Below are 17,094 nucleotides of genomic sequence, written 5' to 3'. Positions count from 1 at the left end.
TAAGTCTAAATTTTAAAATAATTTGGATATTTTGTGGAGGTTTAAACTCATATAATTTTGTCATAATAAAATATAGAATTAATTTACATAATTGTGGTTATTTTAAAAGCAGGAATACTAAAATAGTGTCTTTCTCATTTATTTGATAAATTTTCATCTCAATATAACATCATTTTCATTTTTAATAGTATGGAAAAATTGAAATTATTGAATGATTGCAATGCTCTCTATTGGTTTCCATAAAAATTTTATAATTCCAGAAACTATTCGCAGATCAAATTTCAAATTTAACTCCCAATTCAATTCTTCTTCCTCCTACAAAAAATAGCCCTAACCACTTTTCTGGTGAGAAACTTCAGTTTCTGAACCTCCTTTCTTTAGTTTTTCATCATTGATTTTATCTTTGTCCTTGCCGTGAATTCGCTGAGTGTGGAAACCCAACGACTGATTTGACGCAAAATGCTGGAGGCAAATCTGACATCTGAACTTGGTGACCTTCTCGAAAGCAGAATTTCCATCCAGACCAAGATCAGAAATTTCTTGTTGGGTGTGACTGCTTTCGGTGTGATCCTTGGCAAGGCTGGCAGTGGTAAATTTTGCACTGCAGACGAGACACACAAAGTTGTGGTTGTTCTTGACATGGGTGTTTCTGTTGTCCCTTCTTTCAAAAGTGGCACTGCAGTGCAGACACTTGTATTTCCTGTTCATAACGTGAGTCTTGATGTGCTCCGTGAATCTCCACCGGCCTCGAATGGATTTGGCACAGAAGTCGCACTTGAAGGGAGTCACATGAACGAACAAATTATGCTTGATGAGATTGGCTTCTGATGCATAGGCCTTGTCGGGGCACTTTGGGCAGACAATGCTCTTTGGCTGGTGGCGCTGCTGGTGAATTTTGAGATATGTTCGCAAAACACTTTCACCACAATAATCGCACACAACGTGCAGGTCAGCTCGGTGCCGACGAAGATGTGTCTTGAAGCGCGAATCACTTGCAGATTTCACACCACATGTCCCACAGATCCTTTGAGAGAATTCTTCATGAGCAGCGACCATGTGAGCTCGTCTCCTGTGTATAGTTTCAAATTTTTCTGGGCAATAGTAGCAAACTTCATCCATCTGTGGCTCACGAGGTGGGCTGGAAAAGAGAAACAAATTTTCATTCCAATTTGGAAAATGGCTTGATACGTTTTTTTCCTTCATTCCAATTTGATCTACAAATTTAAATTAAATGCTTTTTACTGAAATTTTATAACCTTTGACCGAAGAAATTAAACGGTTTAATTTTTTATATATTAAGAAATACTTTGTGAAAAAATTAATATCGTTAAAAATTACCCTTCAGATTCATCTTTGGCCATGCCCATAGGCTCCCATTCATAATCTGGACCATCTCGTGAAAATCTCACATTTCTCATTAAGTGTTCAGGTATTTGAGAAACGTCAGGCTCGCTTTCAATGCTGTAGTTGTCATCATCATCGTCACAGTCCATATCAACTTCAGACTCGGATTTCAAAATATTATCTATGTTGACAACATGGAAATCCTGGTTTGCTTCCACAGGTGAGGAAGTGCCAGCAATTGGCAGATTTCCTAAACAAATCATGAAGTCATTAAAATAATGCAGAAAATTTAAATCTAAATTTCTAACCATTCTCACTGGTTTCTGGAAGAATGTAATTTGCAGTATTTGGCAGCTGAGGCAAACATAGGGAAAAAGTGCTTTCAATGGCCAGTCCTTGTTTGTTGTTATCCGAGGGCAAAGGTTCCACAACAACAGACTTCTTCTGATTTTTCTTGGGAGCTACTTTTTTGCACTCTTTTGACTTCTGAGCTGCTTTTTTGTTAGCAATCCGTGACGTCTTGCTTAGTATCTTGAGCCGATACAGGTCATCATCATTTCGAAGGACTCGACGTTTGCTTCGACCTTCGTACACGATTGTGCCTCCCTTTTCATCCACCCACGAAAGAGACACCTCTCTCACCTTGTCACAGTAAGTGCATTGAATCTGCAGAAGAGATTTGAACATGTTTTTCTTCTCGTCGACGCAGTTTCGCAGCGACAGAGGCTTGTCACAGAATTGGCACCAGAGTTTGACTGCCAGCAAGTTCAAATCAACCAGCCGCACAGCTGGAATGAAGAACTGGGGAATGTTGCCATCGTCCCCCAGATTGTCAATCTTCTTGATTTTATTAGCTTGTTGCCCATTGTCCACTCTTGTCCACTGTTTACGCAGGCAGTTCAAGGAGGCAAGCTTACTTTTCTTGACAAATTTACCACGGTGCCTAGGCATCGTCAAATGTTGGTTTCTCAAATTTTGGTTTCTTAAGTCCTTGTTGTTGGTGGTGGTACTTTCAACGCTACAAGCAATCACATTGCTTTCTGCAGTCTGATCCATGGTCTCTGCAGGATTTTGCACAGGAGCTGTAATTAAAAAAGGGTATTATTATTATGCATATTTTACCCAAAACAGATGAACCATTTTTTAAATAATTAAAAAGTATAAATTATCTAATGTATTTTTGCGGCAAACGTAAAAAAATGTGTATGTAAGCATTAATTTACATTTCGTGTTTTTTCAATAAATATTTCCTGGTGAGACACGGATATAAAAGGACACAAATATTGAAGTATGTAATAAGAATGGATACGAATATATAAGCAATTATTTGTTATAATGTAATGAAATCAGAAACGATACACGTGAACAAGAGAATTACATAAATTGAGAATTGCCGGCTAATATTTTACCTGATAATTCTTCTTTCATAATGTGAGCTTTTGAATTGACGAGCAGCCGACAATAAGATTAACGCAATTTTCTTATCAAATTAATCGTTGCGCTCAAGAATCATTCCATTATCTATGGAAAATTTCACTAAAATTCAATTTTTAGTAGGTTCTGGATGCTCTTGTCCTGTTGTTGTTCTTTGCTTGTGCTATGTTTTGACCGGTTTCAGCAGAGTCGAGCAGATAAGTTTTGGCGAAATGTTTTGTTTTCATTCCCCGCACTGCAGCCAACTGAAATGCGAAGGAGGCAAAGTTGCGGCAAAGCAAGGCGGTGATGTTGTCGCGATTGGTATTTTGCGCTCAAGGTTGTTCAAGGCCGGGGATGGCGCGCATCACAGTCGTGTCTGCTCTCGATCGTCTGCTGTAATAAAACATGCAGGGAATCTTTGGAAATGGACATTCTTATTTTGACGCTGCTCCGTGATCGCTGCTATTTTTGCCGACGCAGCTAAATAAAACGACTCCCGGCCGCCGTCGTTTTCTTGGTATGTATTATTTTTAATTAAAAAACAAACGGGACATAATTTAACTTAATAATTATGTAATTATATCCTTTAGGCAGTCATAAAAACCGATAAAAACATTAAAAACTAACTGTGTATACACATAATAGCTGCGGTAGAATTTTAGATATTTAAATAAAAATATTAATATGTAAGATTACTTTATGAGATTATTATGAAGTTTTTATGGAATTCCAGGTTCTCAAGTCAACTCAAATCCAAGACCTATTATTCCAATAAAAGCTCTTAATTTCAACCGCACTTCGCCAATAACCAAGTGGAATGAGTGGATCCAATATGTTGCAAGTTGTGGAGCAGGTGAGATAATAATTATGCTAGTTAAAATTTGCTTTTGCATTTTTAATTATAATTATTTAATTTCATTCAGCTTTGAAACTGGACAAATAAATTTATAAATCATATTAAAGAAAATATTTGTTAAGGCTAATTATTTATTTATATCTCTGTAGATTGTACCGTTTATGGAAAAAGTGGACCAAGCTATGGCGAATGTTGCTGAAATTGAAAAATCAAGCCGTAAAAGAAAAGCTGCCACTGCTGACCTGCTAGTGAAAAAAATATGCCTCCTAAAAAAAGTGAAGAAAGCCCTTCGAGGAAAAGTCTGCACACCGGCGGTGTCTGAAGCAGTAAAAAACCAAGGAAAAGGGTTCTGGGAGGAAGTTTTGCCTCATCTGACAGATGAAAATTTTCAAGAAATCTTTGTTCTGACCAAAGAAGCTTTTTACGAGTTGGCAGGAGAGATCAAGCCGTATTTCTACGCACATAAAGCCATTCCTGTCGCTAAAAAGGTTGCCATAGCAATTTACGTTCTTCGAGGCAGCTACGAACGTGGTCAAGCCTCGGATTTGTTTCACATCAGCCGAAGTGATGCTGAATCAATTTTTGTGGAGTTCTGCAGAGTCGTCAGCAAATTCCTATTTCTAAGATATTTGCAATTTCCTGATCTAAAGGAGCAGCTCAACATAGCAGAGGACTTTATGAAACTAAGTCAATTTCCAAATACTTTTGGATCAGTCGGACTCATCCATATTCCAATAAAAACTCCCTCAGAAAGTGCACACATATATGAGAATAAAAAGGATTTTTACTCGATGATTGTGCTCGCAGCTGTCGACGCCAAAGGACGCTTCATCTACTTGAATATCCAACGACCAGGCAAAGAATATGATGCTGAGGTGTACTTCTACTCTAACCTGTCAATACCACTTCTCTACAACCAGGAGAAAACTAACCCAGAGCTCCACGTGGTTGGACGCAGGTCTCTGCCTTTGGAAATGTGTTTGATGACACCGTATTGCAAGACGCACTTTAAGTCGGCCGAAGAGGATTTTCGAGAAAAGTTCTTCAACAGGAGACTGCACAATGCTCAGATAGTCATTGATGATGCATTTGGACGATTGCTCGGACGGTTCAGAATAATTATGAGTAATAAGAAATATGGTGTGTCAACCATGATCAAAATCATCACAACGTCTGTCATTTTGCATAACATTTGTGAGGAAAAGGCGCAGTTGCATGAGTGTCGTCGGCGAAAAAGCAAATTGTCTGAGAGGCCTGTGTATCCTGGTCACCTTCAGGAGAGTAGATCTGAAAGGCCTACAGCTCTTGAGAAGAGAGATTTCCTGGCCAATTTTTTATTGAATTATGAAAAATGATCTGTAATCCATACTCAAACAATGAACACTAAATAAATATGCATCCAAGAGAAACACAAACAAGGCTAAAATCAATTTTCTTGAACAAATCTATAGCATAGGCTTTTAACCAAAGCTATACTTAAAAGTAAGGGAATATAAAATATTTTACCACCAGCTACTCGGTAAGGAAATTTTAAGATTAAGTTTTACAAGATTTGTTGGAAGGAGGTGCGATAGTTTTTAAAATATTATTCTTTACTTTATTAGAAATACCTTTTGTAGGATATTCTTTCCGAGTAAATAGTATTGATCACAAATTTTTATTTACAATGTGCTCAAAGTTGGATCCTACGTGAGCCAGCATGTGCTCATGGATGTTAGACCAACCTTCCAAGGTCTCTGCACACGTATCACACTTGTAAATAAGCCCATGGTTCATCATGTGCACAGAAAGGTGCTGCTGACTCTCGAGAACTTTGAAGCACTCTGTGCACTGGAACACTTGGCTGATGGGCTGCATCTCCTCTTCTGGGGTCTTTGGAATATTGAAATTTTGTTGAGCATCCTGCTCATCAGCATAGTGAATTGTGATGTCCTCCGAATTCTCTCGGGAATCAGTCAGGAGTTCGATGGCAAATTTCTGCATGCATTCTAGAGCCTCGTTTCCTTCTTGGTTCGGAGCATCCTGTTCTTCCTTCGAGGATTGCAGTCCGTGTCCGAGCATGTGAATGGCAAGAAGTTGCTCCGTTTCAACAACTTCCGAACAAACAGGGCACTCAACTCCTTGTGTGCTTCCGCCCTGTTCACCAACTCCTGAATCTTGTTCTTCGAGTCTGTCAGGTTGGGTCTGCTCAGCTTCATTGTCAGAAAAGTGGAACTTGGCTTGGTGCTTCAAAAGATTCACTTTGGCAGCAAAATGTTTGTCACAAAACTCGCATACGTTGGACATCTTCATGTGGTTCCAAATGTGCTGGTAGAAAGATTTCCAGTTGCCCAATTTCTTGCGACAATATCCACAAATGAAGACGGAGTACTCTGGGTGCTCAATCTTCATGTGCTTGAACATCATTCCTCGAGACGGAAACCACCGCTCGCAGTAATGGCACTTGTCTGTCATCTCCAATCTGCAAGAGATTAATAGCTTACATTTCTTGGAATATTTTGATATTTAATTGGTTTTCATTCAAACTAGCAAAGTCAGGCTCAATAAATAAAACTTTTTACTGTTTTAAAAAAAATTTTATCACTCACTGGGGTACTGGTTTAGAGCATTCTCCACCATCTTCAGGAACATACTGATAAATGGGCTCCTCTTCAACTTCTTCCTCTTTTTCCTTTGACTTTGAGCTATACAAATCAGAATTTGTTATTTTCACAATAAATAAATAATTATGTGCTTACTTTTTGTCATCCTTTTTCATGAAAAGATTCTTAGGCAGCAGCTCCCACTCAGTAATCTTGCAGTCTCTTCTTGTTCTCACAGTCTTTCCAGCTTTGATAGCCTCTTCTGTAATCTTGCCAAACTCCTCGTCCTCAATCTCATCGTCCTTCCAACTTTCTGTGTCACTCAGAGCTTCTTTGTCTTGGAAAACCTCATCCTCCTCTTCTGGCTCATCATCAATAATCACAAACTTCCGCTTCTTTTCCTCCGGCGGCTGCTCCTGAGGCTTCTTGGGTGGAGGCAGCGGTGGCAGATCAAAAGCTGAATGGGGTGGCAGATCAAAACCTGTATGGGGAAAACTTGAATGAATAATTCCTTAAAAATTAAATGCGTGCATATATACATTTACGCTTATATGGTCTCTTTCTCTTTGGTCTCTGAATTGTAACAGGAGTTTGAGAATTTTCAATCTCATCTTTGGATAGAAAAAATTATTAAAAAATTTCACATTATTTAACAAACAAATTTCTTACCTAGAGCCAAAGGGTTCCCAGGAGTGTATTCGTGCCACTCAATTTGTCCTAAAATGTTGTTATGTAAAAAAGCAAATAATGCGAATGTCATTTTTATTTACCCTTATTGCGCCGTCGTTTCAGCAGGTGTGGCAGCACTCCCTGTTTCAACACAAGGGGAGTCGCTAATGGATCGACAAAGTCCGTGTTCAGCTGATATGATTTTTGATTAATTATGTAAAGAGAAAATCTAAAAAATATACGTCATAGTGATCTTGGCAGAAGTAGACCGAGGTCCTGAGTTGTGGGGGTCTAAAGTGTTTGTATGTCCATTTCAACCTCAGAAAGACCTCCATTTTTGTGAGGAGCACAGATGAAATGCTGAAAAAGCATTTTTCAGAGTTGGAAAGAGTGTTGTTGAAACAATCAGGCACAATGCAAACAATTCTCCTTGCTGACACAACCTTTGGTGCTGAAATATTTTAATTCAATTTAATTACTTCCAAAATACAAAAGGACTTAAGCGTAAAATTCTAACCGTCACTTTTTTCTGGAAGCGTATCACTCTCCTTTGAATCAGCTATCTTGGCACAGTAGTTATGTTCATGATGTGCAACAGTCTTTTGCTGGTAGACTTTATGGATTGTCTCTGGAGCTGTAGAACACAATCAATAGAAAAAAAGATTAAAAAAATTAAATATTTCAAACCAGTCACTTTGTTATCGCTGCCAACAGGTGGAAGAGGATGAAGTCGGGGTATGGGAAGTTTTGGTGTCGGATTTGGTATTGGGATGGAGAGAAGAATAGGCATCGCCAACATTCCGTTGGGCATCACCATCAATTTTGGAATTCCTGCTACGGGATTTGGAGTTGTCACTGCATGTTGGACAGGGTTGGTATTGATGAGATGAAATTGAGGTTGCACAGGAAACTGATCTGCAGACGAGGACTGAACATTTGGCTGCACGACGATGATGTTGTCGTACATCGGTTCGTCCTCGCCTCCATTTTCCTTCTCACAGCCAGATCCACCATCCTTTATTAAATTTAAAGGTTCAATAAAATATATAATTAATCAATGTGAAATTCTTTACATTGCTGATGTTCTTGTCTGTTCTTTCATCAGTCTCTGGTTCACGGCCAACATTAGAGCTCTGTGGTCTTAGAATTGTTTTCACTTTGGCCAATTTATTTGTAACTTCATTATCGCTGATTCTGTGCTTTACTTTGAGCTTTGTTTCTGCAGTTTCTGCTATGTTTCTTTCATAGTCCAAGTTTAAGGTTGGAACCCAATCAACGTCTCTGAAGTCAAGAAGTTTGCTTGGTCTTCCTGCAAAAAAATATCAAAAATTATAAACAATAGTCAGTGTTTCCAGATAATATATGTTCATATAAAGTCTAGATTATTAGTTTTACATATTTTTATCATAAATACCTGAGCGAAAATGTCTTTCGCAGACGACAGCTTTGGCTAGATTGAAGTTATCATCCTTGCTATTTTCAGGCAAGATGACTGTTTCAAAAAGCCGCAACGTCTCCTCATCACGGCTGATGGCTTTGAGCCACAGTGAGTGCCGTTCTTGAGAGAGTTGCAGGGTGCGGATGCAATCTGTAGTGATCACCGCTGCAGGGATTCTGTGGAAGGAACTCGCCGGCGCATCTGGCAACCTCCTCTTCATGCATCCCGGAACAGCACAGTAGACGCCACGCCAAGTGCTACTCATCCTTCACACTTTCATGACGATAATCATCAGATCTGATTAATTAATATAGTTAATATAATTTGCAAAAGTTTAACGTCAAAATCATTGACGATACAAGAAGCAAGAAGTTTATTTACATTGAAGCTTCGCATTACCGTCGTCAGGGAGCGCGATGTAGCTGATGAGCAAGCTGATGAATGCGGGGGTTGGGGGCGTGGCATTGTTTATTTATTTAAAAAAAAGTCATGCAAAAGATTGATCTGCACTATTTTTACTAAGATTTGGTAGGTATTATTATTATTATTATTATTATTATTGATGTTCATTTGTCCAAATTTTTACAAATTCAATGTTTACATTAAACTTTTGAAAACAATTATTATGTATTTCAGAAAAAGAGAGGAGAGTTTTGCTCATAATGAATTATGTATTGTACATACATACACTAATTAATTTTTTTTTTAATTTTTGATTGTGCTTACATAGAATTAATCATTATATTTATTTATACATTATTATTTTTAACTTTTCTTAGTTTTGAAATGTATGGCAGATCCTATATTATGGTGCAAAATCACAATAATTAAACTAAGAAATTTAATTTTTTAGAAACCTGCAAATTCCCCTGAGATAAAAATGACAGAAGGATTTGAAGATAATGGCATAGGAATGGTAAAGGTCACCCCAATGATGAAGAGGTTCCACTTTTCAAACCCTTTGTGTCTGGTCAACCTGAATCTCCTGTCAGAAGCCCTGTGGTGCAATGTCTGCGACGTTCCACTTTCGCTGAGATGCTGCGTTCAGGAAAGGATGTGGAGGAACACACACTTCCTAAAGGTCAAGTGCCACCTTTGTGTATTTGAAAGAAGCGTCCTTCTCTGCAATGATGATCCTGACGACGAGACATATCATGATCCTGAGCGATTGTCCTGTGATTACGGAGCAGAAACCTTGGCAGAAACTTTAGAGAATGGTTGTGGTGTTTATTATTTTTTCAATCTATGTTATTGATATTTTTTAATCGACTTTAGGTGTAGAGGAACCTGACATTTGTGAGAATTATGCACTTGAAGATTGCAACGACCTTTGCTCACAAAAAAGTGCCAAGTCAGCATGCACGCCTTATGCTCGAAGAAAAAGGGGTCGACCTCCTGTAGTCAAAAGAAAAGTCCCTGGATCGTCAGACCCACTGGAAGCACCAAGAAGGTCCACCAGAGGAAGGTTGCTTCCTAGAAAAGTGAATGAATCCAAAAAAAGAGTTTCTCCAGCTCCTTCATCAATTGAAGATGTCAAAAAAGTTGAAGAAGAGGAAATACAGTACTGACAAATTTAAAAAAAAAATTTAAAAAGAAAAACTGAAATTTATCTTTTTAGGTTTGATTGGGCAGACCAAGAAGAATTTGATTATGACCAAGGTCCTTTAAATCGATCTGAAGAAGAAAATGAGCCTGAAGAAAATTACAAAAAGTGATTCTTGTTCTATTCTTCAATGCAAATAAAATGTAATTGTTTTGCTTAGGGTACAAACGCCTTGTTGCTCCTACTGTCAGCGCCAGTTCCGATGGAAGAAGCAACTCGTCAACCACATGAAAGCTGAGCACCCTGAGGTGCGCGCCTTTTTTTGCGAGCTGTGCTCCGAGGAATTCACCACAATCTACTTCCTACGAAAGCACAAACGGGAGAGTCACCTGCCCAAGAATTCACCAAAGTGCGAGACCTGTGGCCAAGCCTTTCCCACGCTGGATGTGTTGGAAGCACACAAAAAGCGGCACCTGCCGAAGGACGCCAGACAATTCAAGTGCAGCCGCTGCTCCAAGAAGTTCTTCGAAGCAAAAAGGCTGAACGTCCACTTCCTAAGGTTCCACAAAAAGGTTGAGGGGGAGTTCAAGTGTGCCCATTGCCCACGCAGCTATGAGACAAAACGCCAACTTCTCAGGCACATCATCGAGCATGTTCAGGATGATATCTACGCCATCAAGCATAAGTAAGTTGATTTCAAAAATTTCCAACGCCAATTTATCTTTTGATTTCGTAAGACTTATCATTCATTGAATAATATATAATTTTAGGGATGAGTTTGCTCGCTGGAAGTGTGAGTACTGTGAAAAGATTTTCAAGAACATGGGTCGGCAGTTGGTGCACATGCGGGAGTGCCACCCGGAGTTCAAGGCCCTCATCTGTGGCTGGTGCGGCGAACAGTGCACCACGGGCAAGGCCTTTCAAAAGCATCGTCGTCTCAATCACCGTCCAGACTCACTCTATGTTTGTGACGAGTGCGGCCGAGCCTTCTTGAACCCCCGCAGGTTGAAGCTGCACAAGGTTTCCCATCGGACCGATAACGAGGGAAAAGAGTTTTTGTGCTCGTACTGCCCCCGAGCTTTTGCCGAGAATAGTTCCTTGGCTGACCACATAAAAAGGTTCCACGTCATCACCACCTACTACTGCGAGCACTGCCCGAAAACTTTCAAGATGAAGTTCAACATCCGAAGACACATGCAGCTGCACACAGGAGAGTTTCGACACTCTTGTCCCTTCTGCGGTGCCAATTTTGTCGCTGCTGATGGCAGGGACCATCACATTCGCAACTGCCATCGTTTCATGTGCGTGGTGTGTTCCTCAATTTTCCCCACAAAGGACGAAGTTGTGATGCACCGAATCAGAGAACACCCAAGTGTCGATAGGGCTCGCGAGGGTGATACAATTTTTGAGAAGATTACGGACTACAATTGTGAAGTTTGCTTCCGTTACCTATCTTCGAAACAAGCACTAAACACTCATTTGAGGACTCACACCAAGAGAAAGAGGAAAGAAGAAGACTCGGCTGCAGAAACTCAAAAATAAATAATAAATTATTATCGAATCCAGAATTTTTTATACGTTGAACCGTTTAACTTAATAATGCAAAATTAATATTATATTTTTTTTATTCTTCACAAATCAAAATTTAAAAAATAGTTAGGCGCCTGCTGGAGTTAAGGATTGCAACCAGCATAGCATGCCAGTCGTGCAGGTTGCATACCACCGTTTGCCACTGACTTTTTCTCGGAGAGATGGCGTTCGCGATCAAGAAAGGCAAGACCAGACGCCATCTTTAACATATTTTGGATGCCTCTTGGTGTTTGGAAATCATTTCGGCTTAAGCGTTTTACGCTGTAAATTATTTTGATTTCATAGTCTAGCGTTCGAAATTGTCAAATACCAACTGCAGCAATGTCCAAGCGCAGACTGGACATTGGGGACCCGTACGTCCGCCGCACGTAAGTCAATTAAAATCGTCATAAAAATTGTACTTTTTCAAGCGCCTGTTATTTTCTCAATATTTGAAATAATAATATGGCTGAAATCACAAAACGCTCTGAAATAGGTAATATTTTCTATGTATTATGAGAGAATTTTTGTGCAGTGACATGAAAGACGGTGGACCAAGTTCAACCAAGAAAACCGCAGTTCTTTTGCCGACCATCGTGGCTCCAAAAAATCCATACACCGGGCTGCCTTTTACACCAAGGTAAGCAAACAGTGTTCTTTCAGTTGCCTTTTGATCTCTTACACCGTTTGTAGATACAATGAGCTGCTTAGAAAAAGGATGTCCCTGCCCGTATGGGAGTACAAGGACAAGTTCATGCAGTTGCTGCGAGATAACCAGTGCATCGTGCTGGTTGGTGAAACCGGCTCTGGAAAAACAACACAGATTCCTCAATGGTATAGTAAAATTGATCACACATTTGTACATGGTTTCATTTAAAATATGATATGAAGGTGTGTGGAATTCTCGAGATCGTCGGGCAAAAAGGGAGTCGCGTGTACTCAGCCACGTCGAGTGGCTGCGATGTCTGTGGCCCAGCGTGTGTCCGAAGAAATGGACGTCTGCCTTGGACAAGAAGTTGGTTACAGCATCCGTTTTGAGGACTGCTCCTCCGCAAAGACAGTTTTAAAGTAAAATATTTGAACTCTTTTAAATTAAGAACAGATATTGATTAATTTCTTGAACAGGTACATGACAGACGGTATGTTGCTTCGAGAAGGAATGTCTGACCCCATGTTGGAAAATTACCAAGTGATCTTGCTCGACGAGGCCCACGAAAGGACTTTGGCTACCGACATCCTGATGGGAGTCTTGAAAGAGGTTATCAAACAGAGGCCTGATCTCAAGGTTTGTTTTTAAATTATTTAAAAAGTGGATGGATATATATATTTCTTTTTCTGTGCAGTTAGTTGTCATGTCAGCTACTTTGGATGCTGGAAAGTTCCAGCAGTATTTCGACCACGCGCCCTTGATGAATGTGCCTGGCAGAACTCATCCTGTTGAAATTTTCTACACTCCGGAGCCAGAGCGTGATTATCTGGAGGCGGCGATCAGGACTGTCATTCAAATCCACATGTGCGAGGAAATAGCCGGAGACGTACTATTGTTCCTGACTGGTCAGGAAGTGAGTAAAATTTAAAGTTTTATTAAATAGTCTTAATTTTCATTAAAATTATTTGTATATTTCATAACAAATATCAATATTTTATTCCAGGAAATCGAAGAAGCCTGCAAAAGAATCAACAGAGAAATAGACAATCTCGGACCAGAAGTTGGAGAACTTAAATGCATTCCCCTCTACTCAACCCTTCCCCCGAACCTGCAGCAGAGAATTTTCGAATCTGCTCCTCCACCAAAGGCAAACGGGGCCATAGGAAGAAAAGTGGTTGTGTCCACCAACATTGCCGAAACTTCGCTGACCATTGACGGAGTCGTTTTTGTGATTGACCCTGGATTTGCTAAACAAAAGGTGCAAATCATTTTACCTACATTTTGCTAAATCTTAATCAAAATGATTACCATGATAGGTCTACAATCCCAGAATCAGAGTGGAATCTCTTCTTGTCTCGCCGATTAGCAAAGCCAGCGCGCAGCAGCGAGCTGGTCGTGCAGGACGCACACGGCCTGGAAAGTGCTTCAGACTTTACACGGAAAAAGCTTTCAAGCAGGAGATGCAGGACAATACGTACCCTGAAATTTTGCGTTCCAACTTGGGATCTGTGGTACTGCAGCTGAAGAAACTGGGCATTGACGATTTAGTACATTTCGACTTCATGGACCCGCCTGGTAATTTCATATCATGAATCATTTTGTTGAATTATTCTAAAATCCTTATTTTTTTACGAAACAGCACCTGAAACTCTGATGCGTGCTCTGGAACTTCTAAACTACCTGGCCGCCTTGGATGACGACGGAAACTTGACTGAGCTAGGGGCCATCATGGCTGAATTTCCGCTGGACCCTCAGCTTGCCAAGATGTTGATTGCCAGTTGTCAGTTCAACTGCTCGAATGAAATCTTGTCGATCACGGCCATGCTCTCAGGTATTACCCTAGCTAATCCTCCCAATAGAGCTATTTGGTCAGAGTAATGCCTCAGCAAGCCTTTAGATTTTCGACAACACCCTCTCTTCTAAATAGATAAAAAGTCGGAGTCGAATCAGTGACTATGAACCGTAGGAAATTAATTAAACACGTTGAAAAAGAAAACAAGGCTTGTTGAAGCACTGACTAGAAAAGGTTGCCTAGGTGTAACCGGTGTCATGAACCTCCACCAACTGTATCTTCCTTGATTGGAACTTCTGAACTAAACGCGAGGGGCGTTGGGCTCTGCTGCCCTCTTCTCCTCCTTCTCCCATGTTTAGTCCCCCAGTGCTTTGTCAGGCCAAATGAAGCCAAGAAGGCTGCCGACGACGCCAAGATGAGGTTTGCACACATTGACGGAGACCACCTTACTCTGCTGAACGTCTACCACGCCTTCAAACAAAGTGAGTATCTTATTAATGCAAACGAGATTTACGATGGTGAATAATATTTGTAATTCCAGACATGGAAGACGCACAATGGTGTTACGACAACTTCGTAAACTATCGTTCGTTGAAGTCGGCAGACAATGTTAGACAGCAGCTCTCGAGAATCATGGACCGATTCAACCTGAAGCGCACCTCCACAGAGTTCACATCCAAGGACTACTACATGAACATCAGGAAGGCCCTTGTCAGTGGATTCTTCATGCAGGTTCGTTCAAAATTAATTATACAATAAAGGTAAAATAATCATAATTAATTTTCAAAGGTTGCACACTTGGAAAGAACGGGACACTATCTTACCATCAAGGACAATCAGATCGTCCAATTGCATCCCTCAACCTGTCTGGACCACAAACCCGACTGGGTCATCTACAATGAGTTTGTCCTCACCACTAAAAATTACATTCGCACAGTCACTGATATCAAGCGTAAGTTAACAGCAATTTTGAAAATTATGAATTACAATTATTGTAATCGTTTTACAGCGGACTGGTTGCTGAAAGTGGCCGCTCAGTACTACGAGCTAAGTAATTTCCCTCAGTGCGAAGCCAAGCGGCAATTGGAACAGATTCAGGCGAGGCTTGACAGCAGGCAATTCAAAGAGGGATTTTAACCTGGAAACATTATTTGATGACCCGATTCTTATCACAAACTATGATTATTAAACTATAGTTACTCTAAAATTTCATGGATCACCAATGGACTTTTCATTTTATTACTTCAATCTGAATAAAATAATAGAAAAATTTAAACAAGGCAAAATGCAACTAATTTAAGCAAAGATTTAAAAATTTAGTAAATATGCATCTTATTCAATTTCATGGAATGAAAGTAAATAATATTAACATATTATGTTGGTTTCAAGATAACTGGATAGATGCGCCTCATGTTTGAAAACCAAAAGTATATTTAAAAAAAAATTAAATGATCTTCCATCCTGTTTCTACTAAAAATTCAGAAGACATGCTTATAAATAAGATGTGCTGGTACCGATGACGATGAGTAATATTCTTTAAATATCAAAATAACATTTTTATTCTCCTTTATTAACATACAGAGCTCAATTTCAAGTGCTTCGGACACAAATTTGAGACAAAACAAAAGTATAGTTTCAGACTGTAACTTCAAATAGGTACAAATTAGCTACAGTCTTGAATGAGTCCTAAAAAGGTCAATGACCATTACTTGAAATCAATCCTCTATTAATGAAGTTAAATGCTTCACTTTGCAACTCCAACCAGCGCTGGCCTTATCACTCGGTCGCTCAGTTTGTAGCCGATTTTAGACACAGCGACTACCGTTCCAGCCTCCTTATTTTCCACTTCCTGTTAAATTTACAATAATAAGCTTGGCGAATTGCACAAATCTTAATCCACTACCTGTTGGAAGAGAGCTTCGTGCAAATTGGGGTTGAACTTCTCGCCAAGAGGGTCTATCACTTGCACTCCGTACTTCTTAAAGACCTTTTGTAGCGACGACGACACCATCGTCAACCCGATGTGCAGGTTTTTCAAATGAATATTGCTTTCCGTGACTTGATCTTTCGGTGTACTTTCTAAAGCCGTTTGCAATACATCTGAAAACTATACAAACATTTTAGTTTTTATTGTTTTAAACAGATGCGACAATTAAAAATACATACCTCTAACAAGTCTTTGACCAAATTTTGAACTCCATAAATCTTTGCATCGTCAACTTGCTTCCTCATTCGATTTAGAGTATTCTGATTTTCAGCTAGGGCTCTCATGTATTTGTCCTAATGAAAAATAAAATCCATTACATTTTTAAAATGAGTATTTAAAGTAAACATACATACTTGTAGCTCTGCACTCTTTTTTCGCTCTTCCTCCAACTCCTCGTTAAGCTTTTTGAGCTCAATTTGCTCAGCAGTCAACTCTTGAGCTGCTTGTTTTTCTGCCGACGTGCACAACCACCGAGACTTTTCAACAAGGACAGAACTGAAGAAAAATTACATAACGATAAAAAGTGAACATACACAATTCTTTGCGTAAATTTTACCTTGAAAACTTCAGACTTCTTGGTCCACCGGCTACCGTGCGATAGAAGTGCGACCCTTGAGACAATCTGATCGTCGACCTGGGCAAAGTGACCACCACTCCTGAGTTGACGCCACCGAGCTTGGACCCAATGCCGAAGATGGACCTGACCCCTCTCATCGCCGTGTTGATTTTTTTAAATCGAGGATAAAAGTTCAAATTACGTCCTTTCCTTCAAAAAGGCTTTCTGGAATTATGCCAAGATAAATTATCCTCAACGCAGGTTGATTCAAAATATTTACCTTGAAGGCTATTCGATAAAATTTTGTAAAATTGTCAAGCACAAAAGTATTTCATCAGCTCAGATCGAAAGTTCCATGCGGAATTGCATTGCAGGGGCGTGGCTCGCACTCTAGAGACATCTTTCATTTGTTTTGACTCGAATGGCGGGATGTACTTTTTTAGTTGCGCAGGTTGCATAATTCAAAGCTCTTCGCTGCATTATTTTTCTAGATTTCCACACAACACTCGGCCAATTTTTTTAGATTGATAAATCGTGTTAAATTTAAGGATATCAATTCTTGAACTAAAATTTCAGAAACAAAATAATGCAAAATAATAAGAATTCTGAGCTACATCTGACGACTACTTTTAATACAATTTTATAATGATAAAGACACAAACAATAATAGTTTCGATCAATTTGAATACATCA

At 39.6% G+C, this 17,094-nt stretch overlaps 6 protein-coding genes across 6 annotated transcripts; 3 read left to right on the top strand and 3 right to left on the bottom strand.

Annotated features, from left to right (window-relative positions):
* Positions 1-132: 132 nt before the first annotated feature.
* Positions 133-3,005, bottom strand: LOC132195175 (protein suppressor of hairy wing-like). Its single transcript, XM_059616995.1, has 4 exons — positions 2,754-3,005; positions 1,653-2,426; positions 1,339-1,594; positions 133-1,138 (listed from the first exon to the last, which is right to left on the bottom strand). Exons 1-4 carry the CDS (start codon positions 2,770-2,772, stop codon positions 331-333), a joined length of 1,857 nt encoding a protein of 618 aa, XP_059472978.1. The 5' UTR covers positions 2,773-3,005; the 3' UTR covers positions 133-330.
* Positions 3,006-3,119: 114 nt separating this feature from the next.
* Positions 3,120-5,029, top strand: LOC132195251 (uncharacterized). The gene is made up of 3 exons (XM_059617118.1): positions 3,120-3,277; positions 3,494-3,613; positions 3,766-5,029. The coding sequence occupies exons 2-3, from the start codon at positions 3,578-3,580 to the stop codon at positions 4,969-4,971; spliced, it is 1,242 nt and encodes a 413-aa protein (XP_059473101.1). The 5' UTR covers positions 3,120-3,277; positions 3,494-3,577; the 3' UTR covers positions 4,972-5,029.
* A 6-nt stretch (positions 5,030-5,035) lies between these two features.
* LOC132195249 (uncharacterized) lies at positions 5,036-8,693 on the bottom strand. Its single transcript, XM_059617116.1, has 11 exons — positions 8,282-8,693; positions 7,941-8,176; positions 7,555-7,882; positions 7,385-7,501; positions 7,110-7,318; positions 6,969-7,059; positions 6,868-6,915; positions 6,738-6,809; positions 6,355-6,679; positions 6,205-6,300; positions 5,036-6,077 (listed from the first exon to the last, which is right to left on the bottom strand). Exons 1-11 carry the CDS (start codon positions 8,568-8,570, stop codon positions 5,264-5,266), a joined length of 2,625 nt encoding a protein of 874 aa, XP_059473099.1. The 5' UTR covers positions 8,571-8,693; the 3' UTR covers positions 5,036-5,263.
* An 11-nt stretch (positions 8,694-8,704) lies between these two features.
* LOC132195250 (zinc finger protein 43-like) lies at positions 8,705-11,393 on the top strand. Its single transcript, XM_059617117.1, has 6 exons — positions 8,705-8,833; positions 9,159-9,522; positions 9,581-9,866; positions 9,924-10,016; positions 10,069-10,533; positions 10,619-11,393. The coding sequence occupies exons 2-6, from the start codon at positions 9,186-9,188 to the stop codon at positions 11,388-11,390; spliced, it is 1,953 nt and encodes a 650-aa protein (XP_059473100.1). The 5' UTR covers positions 8,705-8,833; positions 9,159-9,185; the 3' UTR covers positions 11,391-11,393.
* Positions 11,394-11,625: 232 nt separating this feature from the next.
* On the top strand, positions 11,626-15,113 carry LOC132195094 (putative pre-mRNA-splicing factor ATP-dependent RNA helicase PRP1). Its single transcript, XM_059616837.1, has 13 exons — positions 11,626-11,806; positions 11,953-12,057; positions 12,111-12,251; positions 12,309-12,485; positions 12,543-12,702; positions 12,761-12,979; positions 13,070-13,324; positions 13,383-13,641; positions 13,706-13,897; positions 14,218-14,340; positions 14,400-14,590; positions 14,648-14,810; positions 14,868-15,113. Exons 1-13 carry the CDS (start codon positions 11,760-11,762, stop codon positions 14,993-14,995), a joined length of 2,160 nt encoding a protein of 719 aa, XP_059472820.1. The 5' UTR covers positions 11,626-11,759; the 3' UTR covers positions 14,996-15,113.
* A 286-nt stretch (positions 15,114-15,399) lies between these two features.
* Positions 15,400-16,822, bottom strand: LOC132195244 (grpE protein homolog, mitochondrial). Its single transcript, XM_059617110.1, has 6 exons — positions 16,682-16,822; positions 16,402-16,626; positions 16,199-16,340; positions 16,025-16,138; positions 15,762-15,965; positions 15,400-15,707 (listed from the first exon to the last, which is right to left on the bottom strand). The coding sequence occupies exons 2-6, from the start codon at positions 16,557-16,559 to the stop codon at positions 15,603-15,605; spliced, it is 723 nt and encodes a 240-aa protein (XP_059473093.1). The 5' UTR covers positions 16,560-16,626; positions 16,682-16,822; the 3' UTR covers positions 15,400-15,602.
* Positions 16,823-17,094: the final 272 nt, after the last annotated feature.

The sequence above is a fragment of the Neocloeon triangulifer genome, unplaced genomic scaffold (genome assembly GCF_031216515.1).
Source record: "Neocloeon triangulifer isolate White Clay Creek 2 clone unplaced genomic scaffold, ASM3121651v1 ptg000009l, whole genome shotgun sequence".
In the NCBI taxonomy this organism is placed as follows: Eukaryota; Metazoa; Arthropoda; class Insecta; order Ephemeroptera; family Baetidae; genus Neocloeon; species Neocloeon triangulifer.
Note: the sequence above shows the minus strand (reverse complement) of the source record. Positions and strands in the feature narration are given on the sequence as shown.

Excerpts from the sequence above, each read along its gene's own strand:
- LOC132195249 (XM_059617116.1), bottom strand. The coding sequence starts at position 8,570 with ATGAGTAGCACTTGGCGTGGCGTCTACTGTGCTGTTCCGGGATGCATG. Across the intron at positions 7,883-7,940 it reads CAGACAAGAACATCAGCAAT|GATGGTGGATCTGGCTGTGA; the intron begins GTAAAGAATTTC and ends AATTTAATAAAG. Across the intron at positions 6,301-6,354 it reads ATGAAAAAGGATGACAAAAA|CTCAAAGTCAAAGGAAAAAG; the intron begins GTAAGCACATAA and ends TGATTTGTATAG.
- LOC132195250 (XM_059617117.1), top strand. The coding sequence starts at position 9,186 with ATGACAGAAGGATTTGAAGATAATGGCATAGGAATGGTAAAGGTCACC. Across the intron at positions 10,017-10,068 it reads CCTGAAGAAAATTACAAAAA|GGTACAAACGCCTTGTTGCT; the intron begins GTGATTCTTGTT and ends TGTTTTGCTTAG. Across the intron at positions 10,534-10,618 it reads ATCTACGCCATCAAGCATAA|GGATGAGTTTGCTCGCTGGA; the intron begins GTAAGTTGATTT and ends ATATAATTTTAG.
- LOC132195175 (XM_059616995.1), bottom strand. Across the intron at positions 1,595-1,652 it reads TCCAGAAACCAGTGAGAATG|GAAATCTGCCAATTGCTGGC; the intron begins GTTAGAAATTTA and ends TGATTTGTTTAG. Across the intron at positions 1,139-1,338 it reads GCCAAAGATGAATCTGAAGG|CCCACCTCGTGAGCCACAGA; the intron begins GTAATTTTTAAC and ends TCTCTTTTCCAG.
- LOC132195244 (XM_059617110.1), bottom strand. The coding sequence starts at position 16,559 with ATGAGAGGGGTCAGGTCCATCTTCGGCATTGGGTCCAAGCTCGGTGGC. Across the intron at positions 16,139-16,198 it reads AAAAGAGTGCAGAGCTACAA|GACAAATACATGAGAGCCCT; the intron begins GTATGTATGTTT and ends ATTTTTCATTAG. Across the intron at positions 15,966-16,024 it reads TGGTCAAAGACTTGTTAGAG|TTTTCAGATGTATTGCAAAC; the intron begins GTATGTATTTTT and ends ATGTTTGTATAG.
- LOC132195094 (XM_059616837.1), top strand. The coding sequence starts at position 11,760 with ATGTCCAAGCGCAGACTGGACATTGGGGACCCGTACGTCCGCCGCAC. Across the intron at positions 11,807-11,952 it reads GACCCGTACGTCCGCCGCAC|TGACATGAAAGACGGTGGAC; the intron begins GTAAGTCAATTA and ends ATTTTTGTGCAG. Across the intron at positions 12,980-13,069 it reads TGTTCCTGACTGGTCAGGAA|GAAATCGAAGAAGCCTGCAA; the intron begins GTGAGTAAAATT and ends ATTTTATTCCAG.
- LOC132195251 (XM_059617118.1), top strand. The coding sequence starts at position 3,578 with ATGAGTGGATCCAATATGTTGCAAGTTGTGGAGCAG. Across the intron at positions 3,614-3,765 it reads TGTTGCAAGTTGTGGAGCAG|ATTGTACCGTTTATGGAAAA; the intron begins GTGAGATAATAA and ends ATATCTCTGTAG.